Below are 18,764 nucleotides of genomic sequence, written 5' to 3'. Positions count from 1 at the left end.
GGGTTACAGCGACTGCCAACAGCAGCACACGTGGTGTAGAAGTGACTGACTCTGTGGGAAGGCCTTGTGCAACAGGAGAGGACAGTAAGAAAGCTGACACACAGCAGGTAAAATACAATATTTTTTTAAAAATTGTTTTCTGTTTTACAGGCAAATGTTTGTACAGAGGTTGTTGGAACACAAGCAGACAAAATAAGCAAAACACAAGACCAAGGGTCTGTCATATAGATCTGCAGCCAAAACTTAATAAAAGGGCAATAACTGGAGATATTCACAGCGTTGATCAACTACAGGTCTATACCCCCTCCCCCCAATACATGTGTATAACCAGAAAAAGACATCCAGCATCAGCTTTCAAACAGCTAAAGTGCCCTCAGAGGTCACTTCCATTTTAATACCTGCACAATTCCAGGTGCAACGCCGCACAGAGACAACTGCCATCATTGCATAGCCACCTCTTGCCAACTTTGTCACACAGTTCCCAAACAAAAAGCATACAAAATCAGAGGCAGAATGCCATGTATTATTTTACATCAGATTAGAGATTAAAAAAATAGTAATAAAAAAAGAGTTGTAGTGTTTAGTAGTTTAGTTTGTCAACTCTTCAGACTTTATGAGAATTTTCTTCTATCGCCTCCTACTCTGAAAACTTCCAGTAGCCCTCCTTCTCAAAAAACAAGCCTAACCTTGATGTTATTTGACTTCAAATACAGAAATACATATATACAGAGAAAAAGCCAGGTTTGAATCAATTAACCAAAAGTTAGTTACGTATGTGTGACGTTAGAGGAAGTGAGAATATGATAGTTGGCCAGATAGAAGAACAAGTTTCCTTCTGTTCTACCTATAGCATTTCAATAATGACCTGTAATCAGTTAACCCTGGCTATTTCTAGCATAGACTGCCTGACAGCACAGTGCTCCTAACAGTCCCCTCACTCTGCTTCAAATGGCTAAGCATTTCAAACTCTTTCCTCCTTCCATTTCCCTGGGTTAAACGTGTGTTTTCTTTGGATTTGGGAAGACAGACTCATTCCTTGTTACTTCAGCCTCCATTCTGGCATAGAAAGCATTATCCTGGAGTCAGGAGAGAATAAACTAGTTGTCAACTGTCCAACGACCCCAAATCACAGCGGTGTGCAGGCACGGAGGACTTACAAAAGCATGGCTGTAACTCTGAGAGATGCCATCAGGGAAGAGAAGCATGATAGCACATAGTCCTTTTCCAGAGCTTCCCACTTATTGTGGATGCAGTGCAGGGAGTCCATGATGAAGCACCAGAACAAGGAAAGCAGGAATACAGACAAAGCATCATCTCAGCAGTGGGTTTTCAAAAGGACAAAGTCATCTGAAAGCTCAAAAAAACCAGGATCCCCAGAGCAATAAGCAGAATTGTGCAATTCAAAAACACACAGACGTGAATCTTACTTTCAAAGGGCTTTATATTACAAAAAAATGTAAGTCACAACGAATGCGAAAAATCCATTCAATGAGGCTTGTTTCCAGTTTGCTAGGAAAGCTACATTTCTCCTTTATTCCCAGCCTACTGCTGAAAACCTGATTGCCAAAACAGTGACACCTCGAGCTAGATTTTTAAAATCAAACTTGCTCTGCCAGATCCAGTACTCTGAACTTGTCCAGGTTGTAGAAACAAGCCTTCACGACTCTGCCTCCGAAGTATCTCCCATTTAGATCCACAACAGCTGGAATTGAAACCAAGAACAGGTCAGCAAGCACCAATACGGTAAAATAGGCATTCCTTTAGCTAAACAGTCTGATCAGTGAGACTGTTTCATCTCTCTACAGAAGTCAACTCTGAGGTTCACAGGACACAATTCCATATCCTACCTTTGATGGCAGATTCAACCCGTTCAAACTCTAAAAATATTCTTACAGCTTCATCATCAGGGGCACCAGGAATCTGAAACAAAAAAAACCCACCCAACCCAAACCCAGAAGTAATTAGAACAGTAGCAGAATACTGTTTTAAATTGCTGTTCTTCACAGAGGTAGTGAAGAGAACACAATAAAAAAAATAAGACGGTTCCGAAAGCACAATACCCAGAGAATTTCTGCCCCATTTCTGATGCTAAAAGTTTATATCTTACAGATATGGAAAATCCAGAATCACAACACAGCAAAGGACCCTGCAAGATCTTCTAATCTATGTTCCTTCTCTTAGGCAGCAACAAGCCCGTTGTTGAGGGAGAAGTGCCCAGTTTGCTTTCAGAGCAGTCAAAAAGAGAGACGCATTATCTCTTACCTCAAAGATGACACATTTCCCAACCTTGCCATATTTCTCACATTCCTCTTTAGTTTCAACTTCTAGATCTTCATCCACCTCCCCAGCACCTACCATGTTCTGAAAGTTAAAAGAATAAACCCAACTCACTGGATGTAGTGTGTACAGATGATTATATAGACAAATCACAGATGCATGCAACTGTGACCATGAATACTTGTTTACCAGTCAAAAGCCACAGGAGGAGACTGTTCCCTAGTACCAAGACAAGATAACTGTATAATCTAAAGCAGTGCTGATTTACAGTCAGAACCCGTATCTCAGGAGGACACGTATTTTCTCCACAACACAAAGCACCATGTAGGTACGGCCCAGAACCATCTGAGCTGTACAGTCATTGTAACAGGAACACAGGTTTAAACTTTTCAACCAGCCACGTATGCTGCAAACACGAAGACATGTTCTCTTACTCCCAACTTACCCTTAGCAAGACCACTTTAGTTGGGCATTTCAGTATCTCAGTCAATGGATTAGAATCTGCTTTCTTGCCCGTTTCTGCTATGAAGATAGAACAGTGAGTCATGGAATAATTTAAGATTAAAGTTCATTTAAACCTTATGTGGGGGCTTTTATCAGAATCTTACTGTTATCAAATGATGGAATAAAAGCCACAAAATGTAGTTTCATATTGATCAGGAACAGTCAGAACTCACAGCTACTTGGCAAGACAATAAGCTTAAAATTCACATTCTGCAGAAGTGATTTAAGCTAGAACACTGACAACATACTATTTCCTTGAGGGAAATAAATCAGAATCCTATCAGTCAGATCTCCTGACTTCCAACACCTGTGCTCAGGGAGAGGTGCTGTTCTAGTAAGTCTAGATGTTGTCTGTAGATCAGACAACAGCAGGGAAATGAGAACAATATCTGAAGTACGTGATGGGGAAAAAGCCAGCAGGAACAGAGCAGGATCGCCCCTCCAAAAAAGGCTTCCAAACACTAAAGAAGGGCAACTTATGTAGGAAGGGGAACATAAGCTTAAAAAAAAAAAAAAAAAAGAGGACCATTTAAAAACAAACAAACAAAAAAGGCAAAATTTCCACAAGAAGGGGTATAAATCATTCTTCCAACTCTGATTCAGTGTTTTCTGCAAGGACAGATAGTAAACAAAAAAATCCAGGAGCTTTCACTGAGCCTGACCTATTATTTTTCCCTGACCATTTCTCACAAACTTACTGGCGCAGGACAGAATTACCTTTCTCTGTAGAATCACCAACAATGATCTTGCCGCCCCTCTTGCTTGTTTTCTCTACCGACAATGCTGTGCTCAGCCCCTGTTCATGCTTGCCTAGCCCTTGGCCCTCTCTGAAACCATACTTCTGCATGATTTTATGAGCTACTGTCCCCCTGCAAAGAGAAAAAGCATCAGTTACTAAAGGTTTCTTACACAAAACATTAACATTGCATTTCTCCTGAGTGCTCAAATATTCTACCTCCTAAAATGTCATTAAGGAAAGACTGAAAACACAAAAGCTTCTACACACCTTTACAACCTTGCAATTTCACAGCACACCATGGAAAGTGTTACCCTTGAATTACAGATAGAAGAGTTGTCAGAGAAGTTGACTAAACAAAATCGTTTATGTTTTTACAAATACAACCGAACTTCCAGTGCAGGTCAGCATCATACACTCTATAGAATGGCTTGGGTTGGAAGGGACATTTAAAGATCATCTAGTCCAACCCCTCTGCCATGAACAGCGACATTTTTCACTAGATCAGAGTGCTGATAGTAAATCACAAATCAGACTAGAAGAAGGTTTATTCAGCCCAGTTTCTTATCTCTGCCAGTGGCTTGTATCAAAAGCTTTAGAGAAAAGGTGGATGTGGAACAATCTACTTCCCACATTAGATCACAGTCCACTATCTATGAGTTTCAAGTTCGCCTAAGCTCCAGAGTATATGGCTTTGACAGCCCTTCCTGTAACAAATCTGGATACCCTTAGTATTAATTTAAACATGTCTCATCTTTCTGAATTTTCAAGAACATAATAATGTTGTGGCAATAAAGTCCTCAAGCTATTTAAAGGTACCTTTTTTAATAAGTACCTTACAAAAAGCACCTCCACTGACAGGTTTTGAAATTCCCACTGAATGAGTATTCAGAATCAAAATATACGTACACATGTTGACATTTCTTTGGAGACCATAGCTAGATAGGTCAAAACACAAAAACTGTGCCATGGTATACTAGTTTAAACCACAGTATATATTCTGTGCTTAGGCACTCCCCATTTTATCAACAGGCACATGAGATTACACAGAAAATACAGGATCAGTGACTACATGACTATTTTCTAAGTGTACGCCACGAAATGTACAAAGGCACATTAAAAAGGCCAAAAAGTCTGGCTACATAATGCTGAAAGGTTAAAAAACTAAGTCACAGAATGAAAAGTAGTTAACTGTGTGGTCAAAGCAAGGCAGGTTAGGTCATATTTTTAGCACTTCCTTCAGTGAAGTGAAGGTCCCGGGGTATTGCTAAGGAGAGGTAGTAACAATGCGTAAACTGGTCCGACAGTACTGACTTTGGTTATTCTTTTTCTGGACCATATGGAGAAAAAAAAAAAAGCTTTTCTATCAAAGAAATTGCATCAAAAATTGTCTTCAAAATAGAAATGCAGTGTAACAATATAATACACTACATTTTTGTGTCTGTGTTCATCCTGGATACAATTTCGACCACACTGAAGCTGCATACCCAAAACAGCCAATGTGATCGATAAGAAGACCATAGCTAACCACTACACCCTGCAAATGAGATGTCTAAGCTATTTTTAACCACAAATTTGACTTCTCTTTGTTGCCCCAGTAGTAACACAAGTATTACACGCTTGTGTTGGGCATGCTAATCCAAGACAGAAAAGTAAATGGACATATTCGCAGCCACAGCTGCTACATTCATGCAAATATGCTTTGAATTTTTGAACAAACAAAGCAGAGCTGAAATTATTTGCCCACTGATACATAGCAAATTTAAGACAAAGCTGGAAAAGAAATCTAGAGGAATTAACATGCCATCTGTGTTTTCCTGTACACTACATTAGCTTGGCTTGTACAAGCCATAAATGCTTTATACTGGAGTGTGGCTTCATTACTCACTTACATAGCCTTGAATGCAATCACTTCAAATGCATTTCTCTTGATGGAGTAAATCCACCACTTTTTCTGTATCCTGCCAGTTAGGACTATATGCACTCAGGCTAACCACATACAGGCAATGGGTTCTGCCTTCCCTACCGACAAACTCTTTTAACTTCTGGTTTCCACCACCTTCAAATGCCTTTTTCCACAAAATGTGCAGAAGTCAAACATTTACCCCATGTTAGCAAGGAAAGAGTTGCTAGGTCCTGTGGGGGAACGAGGTCTTTCTGGCTCATCATACACTGGAGGAGGAATAGCTGCTTTGGAAGATGGTGCCCGAGGTCTCGACTCCTCTTCAAATGGAAATGATGCTACAGCTGAAGAAAACAGAGACATTGGCTGGTTCAATAAAATACTTTGCACTAACTATCTATTTGTTATGAACACTGGAGTACTATACATTCAATCTAACTCATTTAGAGACAACTCTTCATCTGCAAGTTGTACTTTTTTCTGCTTTAATAGTAAAAAACTACAAAAAAACTTCTTCCACATAAATCCAAATCAGAAGAATGTTACCTTTGCACAGGCTGCTTTAACATCCCCTTACCGCTCTCCCTCAGAAACCAGATCAGAGTTATTCTGGATTTTCCTTGTTGCATACAGAACAAGTTTGTATCCATTGGTCTACAATGCATTTATTAACCTCTTATCAAATGGAGAAAAGAAATATTAAGAGGCCACCTGCATTACAATGAGTTTATCCAGACAGAGAGCAAGCAAACTTAATAGCCCCATTCATCAGGAACAGAATTAAGACAAAAACGCATCAATGCACACAGCTTGGGGCCTGAGGACTGTAAAGAAAAGTACACTGTATGTTTACACAAAAGAGGTATCAGTCTACCAAAAAGAATGAATGCAACTCAAAGCATTTATATCAAAGTAAATATACAAATATATAATACAGATAAATATATCAAAGTATTTACACAATCTTAAGAGATCTCGCTGACAATTTCTGAACTGCAACTTTTCCTGGGGGATGGGAACACATACATCCCTGAACATAGGTATCTCAATCATACTGATTCGATCTTGAAACTACCTTCCACTGACAAGTCAAACGGCCAAATGTAAAAAAACCTCACCTACAGAACACTACAGGGAATATGCAGAACACACTTTTGAATGTACTTAGGGACTTTCAGACTGACTTTATTTCAGATTATTTTCTTGTGAACTAGAACTTCTATCTTACCAAATAAAGCGTCAGATGTGAAGTTTGAGGAAGTTGTACAAGGAAAATAAAATGCCTATTTAAGCAGCAGATGGACTGGACTATGGAACTTCTGCTACAGCAATGTTTTCTCAGGTTTTTCCAGTCCAGCTTTGAGCATCAAATAACAAGCTGTACAAAGGTTTCCTTGTGAGATCAAGTCACATTTTGAAAGCTTCCCCCTCAGGATATTTCTACCATATCCAGCCTATATTTACTTTGTCTTGACACTGCTCAGTTACTCTTATTTACTCAAAACAATCTCCTTCTGTTTTCAATGTTTACACACTTCAAATGCTTTCACTATTATATCATTCACTTACTCTGCCTAGCTTTACTTTTGTTTTTATGTTAATATTTTCATAAATAAAATCAGGACTCCTAAAGAAAAATTTGTGTGTGATTCTTTTTTCTTATTATTTTTTAAATATACAACATACTCTTCATTAATTTAAAAATGTAAGACAATTAGACATGCAAAAAAAAAAAAGGGAACAGTTTTGGTCTGATGGCAAAATTGTGCCATCTAGTGGACAGTCTACAAGCTACCTTCACTGCAGGAAGCCCTACTACACACACACCTCTTAAGCAAGTACCGTCCCTCAAAAACCTAGAAAATTCTGTCTGTAGCGCGAGATCCCTTCAGAAAAGATCTTTATAAAGTACCTTCTAAAGCAAAAGGTAATAGGAAAATTCCCTCTCCGTGCTGTGGAGGTTTCTAGTTCATCCAGAGAAACCTGCCTGTGACAGCTCTTTCACTTCAGCGATGAGTATCTGAACATGATGGTAACAGGCCAGTGTGGCAAACCACTTCTCTAGCCATACAGAAAGAACCCCTCCGAGCAGGGACATGAGGCACAGCAGTACTGCAGCTTCCCCACAGCTTCCCCCATCAGCAAAGAACTAGCACAAAGTTTTCTGCCACAAAGAATCATATGGGAAGAACAGCAGGAGGAGTTAACTGAATAGAAAGTTGAGTGAGAAATAAACACCACTGCTAGGTTTTAGAGAACAGGGTTTTGGCATACTTACGTTCTTTGTCCTTCTCAACAAGAGAAGTGGGTGGTGCAATGGCAGCTCCTCCCATACCTATGGGCAAAATGGAAGACAACACATTTGTATGATTAGGTTCTGCTGCTCGATACAGCTTCGCTGAACCTTACCACAGCTGCTGGCTCCTTACCAGCCAATTCTTAAATACATCTCTATCAACTGAAAAATAACAGGAGAGCAGGCTGAGAAGTTTCAACAGTGGTGGACTAGAAATAGATGAAAAGCCCATTAAGGGAGAAATCATCAAACTGCAATGCTGTGCTACATATTGTTTCTATCATAAACATATTTCACAGGATTTCAGAATTCAAGACTACAGTGAAACAAACCTTCCGTTCTCAAACTGCTCAATCAAACCAAATGAGGAAAAGATTCTGTTCAAGATTATGTACACTTTCAAAGCAGTGAAGTACAAAGCCTCTTCCATATTTTAATGAGCAATATTCTAATGTAGTCCCAAACTTCCAAGGCAGAGCAAGTATTTCAAATGTCCCCTGTCAGAATTTTTTTTTAAATAACAACAGAGCTAAATTATTTATTGTAACTTTGTTGCTGAAAGAGAACAAAGTTTAGTTTTGTTTATGAAAAGACATTATCTCATCATCCAGATTCACATCTCCCAACTAATTCTAAGGACATTCAAATAACAAATGCAGGAAGGCTAAGCTTTAACAGTGAAAACTAAACAGTGATTCTCACAGCCTGATTTTTATCTCACACTTCACCCCTTTTCTGGAACCTACACCATGCAGAAACTTAAAACAGGTATCTACAAACTTATGTAAAAAGAGGTCTTTCCACAAATGATTTAGCTGCCATCTGCCCTCAAGGAAAGAACAGTTTTCTGCATTACAACAGTTACGGTGTAGTAAAATGCTAGGTTTATTCTAAAGGCTTAGAAATAACACTACTCTGCTGAGGACAGAGAAACACAGAATCCATAAGATAGAAACAGGATTGTGATTTCCCCCCGCCCCACATTTTTCTCCTCTTTCCCCACCAAAAACAAACAGATCTCTTACTTCTTTTTCGTCTCTCCCTTTCATAATCTTCATCTTCATCAGAATCTGGATCTGGCCTTCTTGAAAACCCACTGGCCTCATGTCTGTCTTTACGTCTTCTAGGAGGCACAGTAAGTTAGGATAAGAAAACAAAATTAACTTTCTGCTTTAATTTGTGGCACCACCTTTGGAGTGTGAAATACACTGCTACACTCTAATAGGCACTTTATAATGTTTTCCATAAAGGTGTAAGTAACCATATCTGGTTTTTATTTCTTTGCTTTTATCCTCAGAGTATTTTTTGTGAAATGTAAGATAGATCCGAAGGAAGATCACTTTCCACTTGCAAATCAGCCAAGAACATATGGAAATGAGGAATGGTCTGAATAAATATAGTCCAAACTGACTACTGTGACTGAATGACTACAATGGAAGAGGTGTTGGATGGAACAGAAAGCAAGGTAACAGACACATTAATTAATCACCCTGCTTTGAACAGAATCTCTTTTAAATTCCCTATCACAGGCAATTTAGAGCAATATCACTTACTCAGTCAATTAAAAAACCCAGTAAGTCACCATGCTTAAACATCAGAGTACTAAGAAGCTAGCTTGGCAATTAAAATAATATTCAGGCAAGCCTATTAAAACTTTTAACATTAGGTGGGAAATGCTTCAAGAATTGTTGGCCCTTCAACTGTTACTTACTGTGATCATGAGACTACTCATTTTAATACCTTAAAAAAGGAAAAGTATTTTTCCCCCAAAATTAAGAGCACAGCTTGGGGCATAAATCAGATCTCATTCCCAGCACAGCCATCAAAACTGTGCTACAGGATGCTAAGAACAGCACTGCTATGGAACCAGACAAAGTTTCTGAATCTCTAGACTGCAAATTTAAAACAAATGCACACTCTGTTCAAACACCCCGGTTATCACAAAGCATACATGTGATGCAGGTTTGGCCGAGATTGTTTCCCCAACCTTAAATCAGAATGCATAATGTATTTTTCACTTCCTCTCTCTAACGTCCTATGTAAAGACTACCCTCCTGGCCCACACACAAGTACAAGCATGACTAAATAGCAATCAGCACTGAAGCTGTGGAAATGACAGCCCAGATTTCTGAGATCTTGCATGTTAGTATGACAGTGCCTCAGGCATTCCTCCTCCACCAGAACAATGAAGATATAACTGGGAGAAGACAGAAAACTCCACAGTTTCCACAATCTAAACAGAGCAATGGAACACCCCTCTTGTAATTCCACAGACTTTACGTGATTTATACCATAACAAAGATGGCTTTTTAATTTCATTTAAAATAAGCAAATTAATCTTACTGCCTGCCTAGCAGACATTTTACCACCTACTTCAACACGACACTGAATCTGCATTCAATTTCTTTAATATGATTAAAGAGACCTCTTACTCCAGGGAAAGAGCATTAAGGTAATTAAAAGTAAGTCATATTTTCTTTTGTCCAGAGACAAAAGAGTAATAAATACACAATTAACTTACTTAAACTGAATGCAGAATACCAAAAAAGAAAATGCAACCATGCCTCTCAAACGCTGTACTAGCTACATCTTTAAAACCTGAATGCATTCGTGTATCAGTTTGTAGTATTTAAAAGCAGAAAGGATGGTTTATCACCGAGTGTTGAAAAGTATTTCTGTCGTCAATTATACTGACAAGAAATACTCTAAAATACTTGCATGATCGAAGTCTGATAACGATGCATGAAGACCCAAACACTGCTGCTACTATTGAAATAAAGCACACATAGAAAACCTTGACCCATGTATTTCAGCCAAAGAGGCTGTAAACATGATAAATCTTGTAAATTTTGCACCGTTAAGTAATCTAGCAAGAGCATTAAAACACTGCACTTGTTTCTATAGAAGCATACAGTATTCCTCACAAAACCTTTAAGGGTTTCACTGAAACTGTTTAGAGGAATAAAACTAAAACTGATGTGCCCATTCTCCATATAATCGTCATTACACCATGACTTTAAATGAAAGCCTTACTTTTCTCTTTCTTCAATCTCCTTTTGCCTCTCCAGCTCACGCTGCCTCTGTCGTTCCTCTCTTTGACGTTTTACCACTTTTTCATAGTCATTCGGGAACATGGGATCATACTCATCTGCCAAAGGAATCAACACATCTCCTGCAGAGAAACCACTAGGTACAGGATCCTAAAAAAGAATAAGGATTTTTTTCAGCTGAGATCTGAAAACACCATCCAGTTGGAAACCAAGAATTTAACACTTCCTTCTCACTCTCAAGAACACAAATCTCAGTTCCTGACTTCTCTAATGGCAGGTAATATCCTAATCACACTGGTGCCAGAAGAAATCTTTGCTTTACTTAAAACTAGTATTTCACCCAGTCTCTCACTATATCCAGTTTTTCCAGGAAGAAAGCATCCCTTCCACCCACTCCTCTGCCAAATACAAAGTAACAAATCAGCAGGCACAAGAATTTTTCAAAACCCATGAAATCATTATTAGAACTATTATGGCACGTTGCTGTTGCAACCATCTGCAAGGTGTTCTCCCACACAATCTCAGCAGTCTTTTTCAACATCTGCTATTAATAGAATACCAACAGAGGTACACATACTCTTCTCTCATGTGAAAGAACTATTTCAGAACCATTACCTCTGGAAAAGTTTCAGGGAGAAAGTTTCTTTTTATTCCTTACAATGAGAAATCAATTTTAAAAGGTTAGTGGCTTTTCTTTTACTTTTGTTATACAGGTCCAGTTCCAACAGTGGTGTGATGACAATTACATTCATTATTTGCCTGACCAAACTGCTGTCTTGCACAATACTTTGAAACTGTCCAGGAGAAACATACTAGGAAGACTGTTTTATTTTAACTGCACATTAGCCTTGGTAATTCCATGTTGTATCACATGGAAGCCTGTATAAAGTTGAAACATTCATTAATTAAAGAACCTCTAAGCAGAGGAAATCAATTTCAGAAAATGATCACTTCTCTGACCACTAGGAAAGATGAGGAAAAAAACACCAAACAGGCTACAGTCAAAGAATTCCAATTCCAAAACATCTGTAAAGAGCTGGACTTCATAGCTGCCTTGGTTTTACCTTTAACCCAGCTGCTACATGAGGTGGTGTGTCCACAATCTGTCTCTCATCAGAAGAGCTCCCTCGTTTCAGGTCAATCACTGGAGCAAGGACTGTTGTTTGTTTTGTTCTCTGACTCTGAAAAATCACCAAAACACAAAATGTCTAAAGAAGGTAACAAAAGTTTCCTAAAAAGCAGATTGTTTTATATACTTGCAGCTGGTGCCTTTTTTTTTTAAAGGATGAAAACCACTGTATCAAATTCTTCACTGTGCAAAGCTCAATATATCATTACCCTTCGGTTTATTAACACACAACAATTCTTAACATTTCTAATGAACCTTGATGTGGATAATCAAGTTTATGTCACGATTTAGTGGTGGCAAAAGCCACTTGGTTCCAAGACAGATGCTTAGCAACTATGGTTAAAGAGCTGCTACCCCAAAACATATCTGATGTGGTATTTCAAAGAACGTTTCAGTGAAACCAGTGCCTACCTTCCTCTTTTTAAGCAAGTGAGATCAGACTTTGTTTGTGCATGCAGCACTAGAACAAATTGTGGTAAGTTAGGATTAGGACCAGAAACATATTAAAAATGCAGATGATCTCTTCAGATGAGTGTGAACTGAGCAGGTTTTTTTTTTTTTAAAAAGGGGCTCAGACTTATCCCGAAGATCTACTGGTCTTCATATTTTATCAAGTGATAAAATACATTAATCTATTCTGAACTCTTGAGTTTTTTAATCCTATTGTATTCTTCTATTGGTCTATGCATACACTGCCTATCAGTTACATAGAATATATCTAAGACAGTAGTCAGTTACTTTCATTTATGAAGGTTGTTCCAATTATCCACTAAATCCTGCCCTCAATTTTAGCAGCATAAATCAGGAGTAATTCCAGTGAAAAAATGCTGTGTCTACTGAAGTATTCAGTATCTATGCTACTACTACTTTTTTAATTAAGTAGTCTCACTGTAGAACCTACACACCACCCACAAAGAACACGTATCCTGCTTGAACCAAAATATCAACACTGCTTAAAGAAAAAGGGTGAAATTCTGTAGCAATGAAAAGAGAAAATGGCTCTGTCACAGTTTAAGCTCAAAGAATCAGCCTGCACTACTCCTCCCTTTATATATACTGGAAATACTTTCTGCAAAAATTTCTAATGCACAACAATTTGTACTTTAGCACCAAAAGCCTTTTAAATAGCGAGCATAAAACAATGCAAACATGTAAATAACAACTGATGCAAAATGCCCAAAATGACCAACAGCTGGTATTGCCAACTATTATAGTATGTATGACCCTTACTTACACAAAAAACCCCAACAAAACAAAACAGAAAAAAAGAAGAAAAGCTTAATCCCATTCTCTTTAAAGTTACGTGTGAAGATCAGCTTTTAATTCTGCTACTTAAAAGACCTGACGCTCCCTCTAACAGACTACAAGAAACACGCACCTTGCCTTTACCCCCACCCTCAGTTTTGCTAGGTTCCTCGCTACAAAGTCATAGACAAATACCAGCAAAATTCCCCCAAATTGGTATTCTAAAAGGTCACAAGCTTTCCTCAACGCTCTGAACACAAAATAAGTTTGAACAATAGAAAGCAAAAATAGAAAGGGACTGTACCTTTGCTTGTGTGAGAGCTGCTTTCTTCACCTGCAGTTGAGACTGTAGTAGTTTGAAATTTTTGGACCAGCCTTCTGTTTTAGAATCGCTGGTCTCAACTCCCAGGTCGTCGTAAAGTGACATTTTCTCTTCAATTTAAAACTGAAAGACAAAAGGAAAAATCCATGACATAACAAATCTATGTTCAGGGCTTGTTTGCTACTAGTCTGCATACGTTACTACACCATATTTTTATACAGCTTTTTTTCAAAGTCAGAGAAAATTCAAAGTAAAAATGTTTTTCTGGCTAGTAACAGATACACATAACTAGAGTAAGGCTGTATAAAAGGGACTTTTGAAAGGTGATGAATACTGTTCAAGTGTCAACAAGTGCTGGAAAGTTCCTAAAATTATGTCTGTAGCGTTAGATATCAATCACTTCATGCTTTGAAGAGGTTACGCTTAATCCACACTGGTATTTTGAGGTTCACAAAGAAATTCAATGTTATGTATCACACAAGCCTCAAAATTTCTGAATCAAACACAAAGGAATTGTTGTCTCTTCTGAGCTTAAAAACTATCCACACAAACATGTCAACATTCCAGTCATCTTATTAAATCTTCCTATTTTTTGCATCACTGTAAAGGAATAGCCTTCTTAGAGTAAATAAACTTACCAGAGTATTATTAAGTAACAATTTCCACAACATTTAAAATACAAATACACAGAACTTATATACGCATGTACATGCAACACACACATACATACAAAGTTAACTAGGTAACAACCTCAGTAACATGACATGAAATGCATCACTTTGATATTGCATCTGACCTGAACAGAAGAAAACAAAATTTGAATGCAATGAGAGCTCAATCACCAGTGGAACAAGCCATGAGCTCATTATTTAGATTCTGATAGCCTTGAATTACAGTATTTTCACCCAAAAACTGTAACTGCTTAACCTACTGCAGGCTCAAACACGACTGATTAACAGTCTGCAGTGAAATCTTACAGACTCATCAGCAAGATTTTGATCCCACAGATCTGACAGATACATACATATATTTGAGGGAACCTGCCCAACATATTCAACATATAGGAAATTAGTCTTGCTACAGATATAACTTACACACATTTAAACCTGTGGAAAAAGTCTCAGATGCAGCAGAGAACAACTGTATTACAACTCCAAAAGGTGGCAAGCTCAGCAAAATATTTTTTAAAAAAATGCAACAATTAAACCTGAAGGGGAATATGGACAACTGAGGCTCAGCAGAAGAGAGTTCACCACAGGAAAACGGAGGTGGTTACACTCATTGGACATTATTAAACATATAGGCAAGAGGGAGTGAAACATATAGGAGAACATTATAGTGCATACGGGAACAGGATGAGGACAGGGCAGTACAAGAAATCCCACCTGCCACAGGGCAGTGAAGTTTACGCAGCAAGAGTACTGCTATCCTGAGGGAGACACGATGCACTTGGGGTACGTTATGCTACGCGTATGGATGCGGGGAGGCTGCTGCCATGGCGGGAAAGGGACTTTGTGCCCAGCGCCGACAGGGGCCGGGGCGCACCACAACCGGGGGGCCGAAGGGAGCAGAGCAAAGGGCCTGTCACCGCACCGGCAGCAAGCGTGGGCTGCTATCCCCGTCCCCACGCGGTCGGCGGGGCCCGCGACCTGGGACGCAGCCGGGACTGAGGGGCCCTGACCGACACCCCCCCCCGCACCCGCCTAGACCCCTCCGAGGGGGGCAGCCGCACGGCCGAGGCCGCTGAGAGGGAACAGCCGCCGGCCCCCCGCTCCCCCCTGCCTGCTTCCCCCGCCCCCCGGAGCCCGGCGCGGCCTACCCCGGGCAGACAGGGCCGGCCGGGGCCCGCCGCTCGCCGCTCACCCGTCACGGCGCCGCCGCCATGAGCCGGCCGCTGAGGCAGCCGGGAAGCGCAACCCCTGGGCGCGGCCGCGCCTGCGCACTGCCGCCCGCGCGCCTGGCTCGGCCAATGGGCGCGAGCGCGCTGCGGCAGCGTCGCCGCTTTAGCGCCCCCTGGCGGCGGCCGGCCGGCAGCACGCCTCTGCCCCCGCCTCCCTCCCGCTCCGCCCAGTGCGCACCAGTAAGGCACTGGGAGGGAAGCCCCCGCCCTTCACAGGGAGCTGCGCGCTGGGATGAGGCGCTGTGATCCGTTACAAGCGAGAATGGAGGAGGCGTTCGGATTGCAGACCTTCCCCTGCACTTGCAGCGCTGGTGAGGGTGCCAGGCCCGCAGCGAGCCCCCTCAGCGGCCTGGCGTCCCGGGCCTGGGCCTGGCTGCCCGCAGCCCGGCCTCCCGCACCCTGGCGAGTCCGTAGCACATTGGTCGGGCAGGCAGGGCAGGGCAGGGTGCAGCAGAGTGGGGCGCAGGGGTGAATTTTGCAAAGGCAGAAGGGTGATAGCCGGTTGCACACCCCATTTTTCATCATGGGTCTGAAATCTGGGCTGCCGGCTCCCTCAGTCCCAAAGGAGCCCAAATTTCTTTCAGTTTTCATGATGCACGTGCATCAAATAGGTGCTCTGAGCTTTGTTTCCTTCCTCACGCCGGGAATCCAGCCCCTGATGTGCAACAGGGTGAGACCGCGGCGCTGGGCCAGGTCAGGGGTCCCCCGCAGTCAGGGTAGCCCCGGGGTTTTGAGTCCTGTGCTGTGGTGGTATGTCCCAAACCCACTCAGACAAACTTCCCGGTTGAGCTGAATGAGGTGGGGTCATACATCTCATGGGCTGCATGTGAAGGTCGGCCGGTCTCTAATGATCCCTGCAACAACCCTGTTAAACAAGGTGCATGGAACCATGGTGGCAGGGTTTAACCTCAGCCCCACGCAGCTGCTCACTCGCTCCTCCCCAGTGGAGTGGGGGAGAGAATCAGGAGGGTAAAAATGAGAGAACTTGTGGGTTGAGATAAAGACAGTTTAACAGCTAAAGCAAAAGCTGGGCATGCAAGCAAAGCCAAACAAGGAATTTGTTCACCACTTTCCATGGAGAGGCCGGTGCTCAGCCATCCCCAGGAGAGCAGGATTCCATCACGTGTGGTGGTGACCTGAGAAGACAAATGCCGTAACACCAAACATCTCCTCCTTCCTTCTTCTGCCTCCAGTTTATATATGCTGTGCATGATGTCCTATGTTATGGAATATCCCTTTGGCCAATTTGGGTCAGCTGTCCCGGCTGTGTCTCCTTCCAACTCCTTGTGCCCCTCCAGCCCTTTGGAAGCTGAAAAGTCCTTGACTTAGTATAAACATTACCCAGCAACAACTAAATCATCAGTGTGTTATCAACATAGTTCTCACACCAAATCCAAAACACAGCCCCACACCAGCTATTAAGAAAATTAACTTGATCCCAGCTGAAACAAGAACACACAGGAGTAGAGACAAACAACATTAAACAGAAAGTAAAATATATTTTGCCAGGATGGTTTAACACCAAATAGCAAACACTATCAGATGCTTTACATAGCTCACATGAAGAAAGCCGCTTCAAATCCCAGTGGCAACAGCAATACCAAACCCCATTTTAGTTCTGCACTCAGAGTTTCAATGATCATCAGGGTTTTTCAGGTTTAAGAGTCCATGTCACTGCTGAGGAGAGAAGAAATAATTGTTGTAGCTGAATTGTGAGTTTTTTGGGAAATGTAGAGATGCGTCCCTGCAATAGGATGAGCTGCTGTTGACCCTTATTTAGTTGGAGCTAAACTGGAGTTTGAAGCAGATATAGGAATTCAGTTGGCAGAGAACAGGACTACATTTATGCCCAACACTGCATTTTCCCTGCATGTTATATCACCATACTCTATAGTGTATTTCTAACTCCTTAAGAATTTTGAGTAGTTTAGTGAACGAGTAATCTGGCAGCTTGTCTCCTTGGGTGTTCAGCATTTCCAATTACTTACAAAGCACACCTTAATTCTGGGGGAAAAAATGAAGAAAATATGAGACTCTTCTGAGTTTGACAACACAGTTGTCGTGAAAATGTTAGAAGGAAAGAAAACTTGCCATCATTTCACATCAAGTGTATTTCAAACACCCCCATCTATTATTCAGGCATGTTTATTACCATTTCCCTGTGCCATCACTGTCACTAATACAGAGGTCACCACGTAATTGTGTTATTGCAAATTATTTGGCTATTTAGAAGTATTTATTGCATTATGACATTTGGGCCTAATGTGGACTGGATCGGTTGATTTCTCTGATCACCTAGCTGCAGAAATAATTTTTGTTTTCCAAAACAATCCCTAAAATTCTGTATCTGTCTGAGCCTGGATTTCACCCAGCCACACCAACCACACCATCTTTTCCAGGTAGCTCACCTCAAAGTCTTGCACTAATTATTCAGAGTCTTCTTTTTGACAACAGCAAAAATGAATTTTCTTTTTTGCTTATAATGGACAGGTGTATCTCCAGCTCTTACCAAGCATGTCAGATAGGATGAGCTGAGATTTCTAGGAATTATGGCCACTTGCACCACATGATAAAGCAATGTAAATAAACGTGCAACACTGTCTGCAAAGCAAAGCACAACCTCCAACCTCAAAGCAGATAGCACTGTCACTTCAGCCTCAAAATACTACAGACACTATATATTAATCAGAAAGAAAGACTATCTCCAGCATTGGTTTTGACTGCACTTCTATGCAGTTTATTTCTCCATGGTTAGCTGAAAAAATGGTGCTAGTAAGTAAAGTTACTACTTAAGATTTCCAATTTCAATTTCTGGACTATACTAGACTCTTGTTCTCCTAGTTGTTCTGCTTTCTACTAAGGCAGTCTTTCTAGGCAGTGCATTTACAGATGGACCTATTTTCATAATAACAGTAAAAGCTTCTTAAATATAAGAAGAAATTGTCTTCACTTTATTTATGGAGGATCTCCCAAGTATATTCCTTTGGTTTCTTGCCCTAGCAATGCCTGCATTTTTAAAGGAAGGATTGCTATAATTCACATATCTGTAACTTTCTGGAAGAAAGAAAATCATCAGGACACTTGAATACTAATTTTACAGTGACAGAATCCCATTGAGAAAACTGGTATCCTATGTTAAAGCAAGGAATCAAATAGTTAATTGCATCAAAAGGTATTGAGAGAAATCACTGTGGGTTGAAATGTCACAGAGGAACACCACAGCATGACAGTCGCTGGGAAAAACTAAAAAGAGATTAGAGTCTGCAAAGGTGGAAAACAAGATAGCAATAGGAGTTTTCAATTCCTCCTAGGAACAAGTCACAACAGGGAGGGCAAAGGCTAAATTATTAGACCTGTAAATAACTACTTATTAAAGCAATGCATCAGATAATTCACAAGAAG

General features: G+C 40.7%; 1 protein-coding gene across 5 annotated transcripts; it reads right to left on the bottom strand.

Annotated features, from left to right (window-relative positions):
• Window positions 1-1,423: 1,423 nt before the first annotated feature.
• RBM17 (RNA binding motif protein 17) lies at window positions 1,424-15,436 on the bottom strand. 5 transcript variants are annotated; one of them, XM_080394072.1, is made up of 12 exons: window positions 15,326-15,436; window positions 13,445-13,585; window positions 11,831-11,947; window positions 10,750-10,916; window positions 8,742-8,836; window positions 7,699-7,755; window positions 5,623-5,764; window positions 3,499-3,650; window positions 2,723-2,799; window positions 2,263-2,361; window positions 1,848-1,920; window positions 1,424-1,702 (listed from the first exon to the last, which is right to left on the bottom strand). In XM_080394072.1, exons 2-12 carry the CDS (start codon window positions 13,565-13,567, stop codon window positions 1,599-1,601), a joined length of 1,206 nt encoding a protein of 401 aa, XP_080250198.1. In that variant the 5' UTR covers window positions 13,568-13,585; window positions 15,326-15,436; the 3' UTR covers window positions 1,424-1,598. The 5 variants fall into 5 exon arrangements, with proteins under 5 accessions (XP_080250198.1, XP_080250194.1, XP_080250197.1 ...); XM_080394068.1 differs by having other exon boundaries at window positions 8,742-8,839; window positions 15,326-15,435; XM_080394071.1 differs by having other exon boundaries at window positions 2,723-2,796; window positions 8,742-8,839; window positions 15,326-15,435.
• Between the last annotated feature and the right edge of the window lie 3,328 nt (window positions 15,437-18,764).

The sequence above is a fragment of the Falco punctatus genome (genome assembly GCF_963210335.1).
Source record: "Falco punctatus genome assembly, chromosome: 6".
Taxonomy (NCBI): domain Eukaryota; kingdom Metazoa; phylum Chordata; class Aves; order Falconiformes; family Falconidae; genus Falco; species Falco punctatus.
This window is presented reverse-complemented; position numbering and strand designations above follow the sequence as displayed.

Excerpts from the sequence above, each read along its gene's own strand:
- RBM17 (XM_080394068.1), bottom strand. The coding sequence starts at position 13,567 with ATGTCACTTTACGACGACCTGGGAGTTGAGACCAGCGATTCTAAAACA. Across the intron at positions 5,765-7,698 it reads TGTTGAGAAGGACAAAGAAC|CTGTAGCATCATTTCCATTT; the intron begins GTAAGTATGCCA and ends TGTTTTCTTCAG. Across the intron at positions 2,800-3,498 it reads TGGTGATTCTACAGAGAAAG|CAGAAACGGGCAAGAAAGCA; the intron begins GTAATTCTGTCC and ends CTATCTTCATAG.